Raw genomic sequence first — 9,126 nt, forward strand, 5'->3', positions numbered from 1 at the left:
ACAGGAGGGAACAGTTAGCCTAGCTTAGCACAAAGACTGGAGACAGGAGGGAACAGTTAGCCTAGCTTAGCCCAAAGCCTGGAGACAGGAGGGAGCAGTTAGCCTAGCATAGCACAAAGAGTGGAGACAGGGGGAAACAGTTAGCCTAGCGTACAACAAAGACTGGAGACAGGAGGGAGCAGTTAGCCTAGCTTAGAATGCTAAGCTAGGCTAACTGCTCCCTCCTGTCTCCAGTCTTTGTGCTAAGCTAGGCTAACCAGAATGTCTCTTTAACTGACATCAAAAATTAATAAAATCATGTGACAACAGAACACACTCCCTGATTTTATTACTCCATCAAAACACAGAACAACAATCCCTTAGTTATGCCTTAAGTAACCCCTTTAAAAAAAACTTTAAATTGAACCATGCCTTTAATTCATAAAAACTAAACCCACTAAAAATGTAACTTAAAAAGCACTTAGTAAAGGAGATTTCAAGAAGAACATGACTTTAATTTCCAGGTTATTTAGAGGTTTTTTTTTATTATTATTATTTAAAGGGTAGAAACTGTTTTACAGAGTAACATTACAGGGACCCTTAAATTTGGGGATAATTCATGGAAAACTAATGGATCATATTTTATTTAATGGTTTAAATTAAGGGTTTAAGATTGCTTGATAAATTAAGTTATTTTAATGTATAAATTAATTAACTTCTTTCATGTTGTTTAATCAATTGAAAGGGAGTTTAGCCCTTAAAATACCTTAATATATCCATTAATGAATCACTTTAAAATACATATGTTAATTATATTGTTAAGATTAATTGATGGGAGTAACGAGAGGATTCAGTCTGAATGTCTCAGTGAGTCTGGAGGAGGTTTGGTGAACTGAGGATGCTGTGTCTCTAGTGAGTTTATCTTTATTAAAATAAAAATGTAAAAAAAAAAATCAGTGGTGAATTTACTGCAGTTTAATTAAAACTTCTTAACGACAGATTTTTAATCCTCTGAACATAAACTGATCCTGGGTCTGATCCTGGTCCTGGGTCCTCCATCTGTTACAGCTACATCTCACCCCTGGGTCTCCTTATTGGTTTACACCTGAAGCTTTCTGATGGCATGACTCTTACAGCAATGCTCTCTGGGACTCGTAGTCGACTTCTCCTCTCGAGTTGTTCAGACTGAAATCAGAGTGAGACTATGCTGAGAGGAAACAGAAACAGGTGTAAACAGGTGTGCAGTATGTACAGGTACAGGTGTGTGTTTTATACACGTAGGTACAGTAAATACAGTCAGAGTGTATCTGACATGGAACTATTCTGAATCTGAGTCAGGAGGTGAGGGGTCGTTCCCTCTTATTTATTACTTTAGGAGGAGGAGGAGGAGGACTTATAGAGTTTGTGAATCAGAGGAGAAAATGGTGGAAACACAGAGAGGTCAGGAAAATATTCTCCAAACGCGGTGGACAGAGGAAATGAAATGCTACAGATCAGATGATGTCATCAGGGAGACGCACACATTTCCCACCCAATGAAACAACACTATAACGCTGGAAATAAAATCATGACATCACTGAGATAAACTGTAAAAACACATCAGTAATGAGTAGAGTCTGTCTCAACCTTCATCAGCAGTGATCACGACTGAAGCCCCGCCTCCTCCCAGCTGTTCAAAGTTTCTGTTCCCACAGTGAAAGTTGTGGATGGTCCCAACAGAAGCGTTCCTTAGCGTCCCCATGTTTGGTCCCCCCTCTGTTGGGGTACCTAGCACACAGATCTGGTACTAAAAGGTGGAGCTGTGAACCCTGCAGTCTGATTGGTCAGTAGAGGACGGTCACTCTGGTTTTATGTAACCTCTGTTCATACATCAGTAAACTACAACTATAAAATGAAAGAGAAAAAAATAACTTCATTCACTGGGCCGACTGCCGGCAACTTTTAAGGTGGAACGTTAACTTGTAATGTTACTCAATGCATGAGTTGATGACGTGAATCCATCAGCACACCTTAAATTTCACTGTGACAACTTTGACCATCACTTTAGTTTTTATATGACACACACTTTTAGTAATGACTTTAAAAATATAGATTAATTTGGAGCGGATTATGTGAAGGTCATATATTCTAATCCTCACTTCCTGTGGGCTACAGCAACACTAAACCCCTGAGCTTGCCTGAGAAGGACTAAATGCACAAAGCTGCTATTTTTAAATATCCCATGGAGAGAGACTCTCACTGCAGCCTGTTCTATTTTGTTCTGAAAATGTGGGCGTGCAGCCTCGTTCTGTGGACGATAAACCAGGTGCAGACTTCCATCTGTGTCACCGCTGATGAGGAAATACAGCGAGTGCTGGACGGAGCAGTGAGTGACAACAACCCCGCCCACATTTAAGAGGACTGTCTGAACAGACCGAGGGTCTAGGTACCATGTCTGAAGGGTTACTGCTGGTTCCAGAGGTGCTGGACTGAAAGGGTTTGGTGGAGACGGGGCTTAACAGTAACAACACCTTCAGTCTCATATTGTGATGCAGTTCATCTCATGTCCACTGGGTGTCCTCACACCTTACAGGCTCACAGAGGGGCGTGTCTCTGACAACCAATCACATCACACCTAACAACAGGGTCGACCACACCTCCTCACTGAGGTCACAGTTTCTGTCCCATCATCACTCAAACTTTCTCTGAGAACGTTCCTGAATCATCCTGACCTCTGACCCCTGACTGATTCTCAGGATGTTTGTGAAAACGGCTCCTGATTTTTATGAAACTTGGTGGAAGGATGAAACCAACCAAGGAAGAACACAGAACATTCAGGAGCTGATGTGAATCACAGGGTGGATGTCTTCTTCTTCTTCTTCTTCTTCTTCTTCTTCCTTCTGTTTAAGTGTAAAAGATTCAGGAGGAAACAAGAGAGCTGGACAGAGAGCGGAGGCTGAAACAAACATCGCTCTCATTAAACGTCACACCAGGATCATGAAACGTGTGTGTTTAAGAACAGTGACCCTGAATCTACTCTGACGAACAATCATCCCTTTTTGTTCCACACATCTGGACTGACACATTTCCAAAACATTTCCACAGTATGTTACCGTGAGTTTGTGTCATCATCAGGCCTGAGCAGCAATGACAGGAAGCAGTAATGAGGCTCTGACTCTGGTTCGCTGACACAGATCACACACAGTAGAAACACAGCGATAAGGTTATCTGGCCCGGATACGTGCCCACACTGGCGCTCTGTTGTCTTGATGCTTTTCCCCTTTAACACAGCTGACTGTAGCCCCGCCCCTCAACCTGACCAGAGAGTTCACATCCTACTCAGCGATAGTTGGCCTTTTTTTTTTAAAGATTTTTTTTGTTTTTTGACTGTTCAGCCTTTATGTGATGGGACAGTATCAGCGTGACGGGGCAGAGACAGATGGGATGACATGCAGCAAAGAGCCGTGAGTTGGAAACGACCCTGCTGCCACTGCAGCAAGGACAAGGCCTTTCTACATGCTCTCACAGGTGAGCCTCACAGTCGTCCTCTCTTGAGTCGGGTTTTTAATTTGTTGTTCAGAAGCCATTCATTATTAACCACGCACTTCTGTATTACATCAGCCCCTGGAATGACGTCACAGTAGCTGTCTTCCTCCCCCTCCTCTCTCTCTCTCTCTCTCTCTCTCTCCCTGGCTCTACAATAAATACAATTAACTGATTCCTGGCTGGGTAGGTGCAGTGTTATCCCAACGTTCCCCTTCTGACCATAAACTTCACCCATGTGCATTCTTTTCCCGAAAACTCTCATCCGCAGAAATGAACTACGACATTGGAAACCGTGAACTCCTGGTTCAAGTTAGCCTTAGAGGAATGGCATCACTGGCTAGAAGGTGCTGCTCACTCCTTCATAGTCTGGACGGATCACAAGAACTGTCTCAACTCCGGACAAGCAAGGTGGACTCTGTTTTTTGGTCGGTTCAATTTCTCACTCACTTATCGCCCTGGATCTAGAAACGTCAAGCCAGACGCCCTTTCCCGCCAGTTCACTGCTGACAGCTGCAGTTCCGAGCCAGACCCCATCCTGCCATCCACATGCATTGTTGCCGCTGTTGCTTAGGAGACTGAATCACATGTTCGTCAAGCTCAGCAGAATCAACCTGATCCAGGTAACGGTCCCATTAATGCCTTGTTTGTTCCTGACTCTGTACGCTCTGCTGTTCTCCAGTGGGCCCATTCCACCCATCTGACCTGCCACCCTGGTGTTAATCGGACACTTGCCTTCCTGCGTCGCAGCTTCTGGTGACCATCCTTGGAGAGGGATGTTCCAGAGTTTGTCTCTGCCTGCTCTGTCTGTGCCCAAAACAAGACCTCAACTAAACCCACCTCCGGCTTGCCATACCCAGCTGTCCCTGGTCTCATATAGCACTGGACTTTGTCACCGGTCTTCCCCCATCAAACGGTAACACAGCCATACTAACCATCATAGACAGGTTTTCTAAAGCGGCTAACTTTATACCTCTGCCCAAGCTCCCCTTCTCCAGGGAGACTGCTGACCTCATGGTTACTCATGTGTTTCGTCTGCATGGCATCCCTTCTGACATCATCTCTGAGGACCTCAGTTCACCTCCCAGGTATGGAAAGCTTTCTGTTCTGCCCTTGACATTAATGTCAGCCTTTCCTCAGCCTTTCCCACAGTCTAACGGCCAGACCGAGCAGGCCAACCAAGAGATGGAAACAGCTCTACGTTGTGTGACTTCCACCAGCCCATCCTCCTGGAGTGCACAACTGGCTTGGGTGGAATACGCACACAACACCCTGGTCAACGCTTCCTCTGGTATGTCACCTTTTGAATGCACACTTGGTTACCAACCCCCGCTATTCCCATCTCAGGAAGCAGAGATTGCAGTACCTTCAATCCAAAGGCTAGGGCTGCTCTTCTCCGTGCTTCCACCAGGTCCCAGACTCAAGTCAATCGTCATCGTGCCCCCGCTCCAGTATATTCCCCTGGCCAAAAGGTATGGCTTTCTTCCAAGGATCTCCCCCTGAAAGTTGACTCAAAGAAACTCGCCCCTCGGTTCATTGGTCCTTTTGAATTATTCATTAATCCCCCTGCTGTACGCCTAAAACTGCCAACCTCTCTCAGGATTCACCCCACCTTCCATGTTTCCCTCATTAAGCCTGTCCGCTCCAGCCCTTTGTCCCCTCCTGTTGCAGCGCCTCCACCACCCCGGATGATCGACAACCATCCGGCTTATACAGTTCGACGGCTGTTGGATGTGCGCCACGGGGGGCCGTGGTTTACAGTATTTAGTGGATTGGGAAAGAAAAGGACCCGAGGAGCGCTGCTGGGTGGGTGCCCCATAAATAGATTGTGGACCCCTCCCTCGTATGGGAGTTCCATGCCACCCACCCTGACTAGCCTGGTTGGACGCCAGGTGGCGCCCATAGAGGGGGGGTACTGTTACATCGGCCCCTGGAATGACGTCACAGTAGCCGTCTTCCTCCCCCTCCTCTCTCTCTCTCTCTCTGTGTCTGCAGGTATGCTGGAGTCAGGGTGGAGCCACCAGGTGCACCTCATTGCCATAATCAAGACCTCTTCTTATACTCAGCTCTGCCATCTCCACTCGCCAGATTGTAATCTCTACATAGTTAGTGTTACGCTCAAGCCTTGAATTTGTGCTCTGTTTTTTGGAAGTTTTACCCATGACTAATTTTAGCTCCTGTGTGTCTTCAGTCTCACGCTCTCCCTCAACTCCTCTGGATCCGCTCCCCAACCTGCTGCCCTACCTCCAACCCCTGAATCCCTGGCTCTACAATAAATACAATTAACTGATTCCTGGCTCCTGCTCGTGTCTGCATTTGGGTTAACTTGCTATTGCCCCTAACACTTCTGTCTGTGGAGACGTACACTGAATGCTCGCTACCTTTACCCGCACATTAGTCTCTCCCGCCGCCAACCAGCTGCCTACGCCAGACATGCGACACTGGTGACGTCTCATCCGTCACGCCGCGCAGCACTTTTCAGGAAGTTTATGAACTTGTTTAATACAACAGCTGATATCATGTAGAATTAAAACTTTTTCAAAACATCTCCAGGCCTGGAAATCAGTTTTTTCTAATTCTGTAACTTTTTCAGGAATTCCAGAATGGCGGGAACCCTCCGCCGGTTTCCATGATGTCACCTGTGTTCAAACATCATGACATGACACCTCCATGTGTTGATGGCGAGTCTGTTTTGTGAATGACAGATGAAGCCAGTCGGCTGTTTGACACAGGTAAACAGGAAACAGTCAGATTGCGTCAGTCCAGCCGCTCAGGTTCATGATCTGTGGACATCCACACACAGGAAGTGCTCCTGCTCAGCTGTGAGGAGGACGAGGACGTCGCTACCATTTCCTCTGCATGAGGTGAGACAGGACGACACGCTCTCATCCCAACTCATCAAATACCGACTCCTTGTCAGTGGACCTGCATGCCTTCATATGACACGCTGCGAACTTCCTACGTCTGTTACAGACGTCCAGGGACAGTGTTTCAGTTTGTTACATCATCGTGTTTTTTTTCAAAATAAACTTCTGTTTTCACAGGAAGTGCTCAGTTTGTGCTCGTTACATGCCAACAGTCTTTTCAAAATAAGGTTACAGCGTCTATGAAACACCTCAAATTTACTTTTATTTCCTTCAGTTCAGGAAAAAAAAATCACGCAGTTAGGTTTAAAAAAAACATCCTGGTTTGGTTTAAAATTCAAACGTGACACGAACAGCGGCGTCCAGGGTGAAGGTTCGGAGTCTATTGGTCTCGTCCACCTCCGTCCCCGTCCTCTGATTACAGACTCACTCTTTATGTGACGGTTGCTGCTGGCAACATTACGAACTGACCGCATCTCAGGGTGAGGCGTCTCTTTGCGTCCGTGTCTGACGCCGGCGTCCACTGACAAAGCTCTGTTTTTTGACGAGTTGGGAGCCAGGACGAGCTGGACGGACACAAAGGACAGAGACAGACGTCAGATGGACGTTGTGCCTCTTTCCTTCAGTTGTGCTTCTGTGATCGGCTGGTGGTGTGACGAGCTGCTGTCCAATCAGAATCCTGCTCCCGGTGACCTCTGACCTTTTCCTTCTCTGCAGATTGTTTTGCTACTGGCCCGCTTGGGTCTGCATGCTGGGTTGCTATGGTAACACTGTTACTATGGTAACACTGTCAGGCAGAATAATAGTCTATTTACATCCAGGTGCAGTTAGTTTGTTCCTGTCGGCATCACTGACCGACTGACTCCGGCCACTGTCACCTGTGTGACCTCTGCGTGTGGGCGGGGCTTGTGGCGGCGGCGGCGGCCTCACACTTGTCTCTGTGGTTGTCAGTCAGAGAGGATGTAAACGAAGGACATGGGGAAGACGCCTTTTCTGTCCGGCTGTCCCTCGATGTGTCCAATCTGAGAACAACATTCACAGCAAGGAGTTAAGATCCTGAAGGTGGAGCATTAGTCCTCTCAGCTGGGCGGAGCAGCAGGTGGAGGAAAAGAACTCAGCGGGTTAGTTTAATGATGATGATGATGACGATGACGCTGAGCGTTACTTACCCACCACTCCTGGTCCTCCTCTCCAGTGACAATGATGACTTCTCCCTCAGCAAAGGTCAGCTCATCGTCGTTGTCAGCCTGACAGTCATAGATGGTTTTCACCCGCCGGATTTTAGTCTTCACCTGGAGACACGGAGACATGAACCATGTGACGTTTCTGTTGGTCTCATCTTCGTCTTTATTACCTGAAGATGATGAACTCACAGAGTTGATTTTACGCGGCAGAGGGACGGGCGTCTCCACAGCCTCATCTGTATCTTCAGCTGCTGGCCAAGGTGATGCCTCCTCCTGCTGGCTCTCTGCTGCCACCACCAGCCTGGATCCCTGCATCTCCATAGCAACAGGGGAGGGGCAGGGCCTTTCGCTGAGTGGCGGTTTGGGTGGGAGGTCTTTGAAGAGGGGCTTTGGGGGGAGGTCAGATAGGTGAGGTTTGGGGGGGAGGTTGGATGACGGGGGTTTCTCAGCTAATGGGGCTCTCTGGGCGGAGTCTACCGGGGTGAGGGGGTGTTTAGGGGAGGCATCAATGAAGGGAGGAGACTTCTGGGGGTCAGGCTGGGAGGAGGAGGAGGAGGAGGAGGAGGGTTTGTGAAGGAGGTCTGGAGGCTGGCTGGGTTTGTCCACAGAGGGGAGGTGGATGGTGTCGATCTTCCTCAAAGCCACTGAAAACAAAGAAAAACCAGAATGAGAGAAGTGAAAACAGGAAACGCATCATTGCCACCTCAGGGGCTCATTTATGATTGGCTGCCACAAGAGCTTAGTTCAAATGAGCCGGTCTGAGGGTGGACAGCAGAGAGTTCAGAGCATTCCTGGTGCTTCTTAAAGTCAACTAAGGATTTTTAAACTACATCCTCTGAATCCAGCGAGGACCGAGTCCTTCAGTCAGAGGACGTAAAGGACACCTGAGCGTCCCGTCAGGTGCCGTCAGCACTCTTAAAGCACCACAGTCCTGTTCCCTGTTTTCTTCCCCTCAGCAGTTCCTGAACAAAGTGTTACGTCACAGTGAAGTAAGCATGTTGATGTCAGGATAAACTGTGGTCAGTAATTAGCAAGATACTTTATTAGGTCGGCTAATGTTTCCTGCAGAGAGAATCATGAGTCAGCCGCCTCCGCCAAATTTTATCCCGCCTCCAGCTCTCGACAAAAATCTGACTCTAACAGGAAACAGTATTTTATCTGTGGATTTCTGTCATTTGTATTTGCGGTTAATAATAATAGTAATAATGCCAATGTGGTGGCGCCGTAACATTATCAGCGCAGCACGGCAGGATAAGCGCCACCAAAACTGCCAAAGAGGAAGAACAGAGCGGTCAGTTTTGGACCACAGCAAAATAGGAACGGCTCAGTGGACCAGTGAGCTGGAATTTATTAATGATGTGGTCAAAGTCTGCGTTTGTGAACGTGTCTCTATGCTCAGGGCTGCCCCTGACCAAATTGGGGCCCTAAGCGAAATTTTATTTGGAGGCCCCCATCCCAAATGTATCATAGGTACAAAATGACCGTACAACAACTTGCCATTTAACTTGACAACCTTTATTGGCAATAACAAATGTACTGTAGATACAGTACTTTGGCTGTATGAGTCAAATAAAATA

The 9,126-nt window shown here is 47.3% G+C and overlaps 1 protein-coding gene across 1 annotated transcript in view; it reads right to left on the reverse strand.

Moving 5' to 3' along the window:
- Nucleotides 1-354: 354 nt before the first annotated feature.
- asap1a (ArfGAP with SH3 domain, ankyrin repeat and PH domain 1a) overlaps nt 355-9,126 on the reverse strand; it is a 24,620-nt gene continuing 15,848 nt past the window's right edge. Inside the window, exons 16-18 of the mRNA XM_050075059.1 lie at nt 7,739-8,193; nt 7,535-7,657; nt 355-7,387 (exon numbers count right to left, since the gene is read on the reverse strand). Coding sequence (XP_049931016.1) covers nt 7,313-7,387; nt 7,535-7,657; nt 7,739-8,193 — 653 coding nt within the window. The 3' untranslated portion in view covers nt 355-7,312. The remainder of the gene's footprint in view (nt 7,388-7,534; nt 7,658-7,738; nt 8,194-9,126) is intronic.

This window comes from Epinephelus moara, chromosome 21, assembly GCF_006386435.1.
Source record: "Epinephelus moara isolate mb chromosome 21, YSFRI_EMoa_1.0, whole genome shotgun sequence".
Taxonomy (NCBI): Eukaryota; Metazoa; Chordata; class Actinopteri; order Perciformes; family Serranidae; genus Epinephelus; species Epinephelus moara.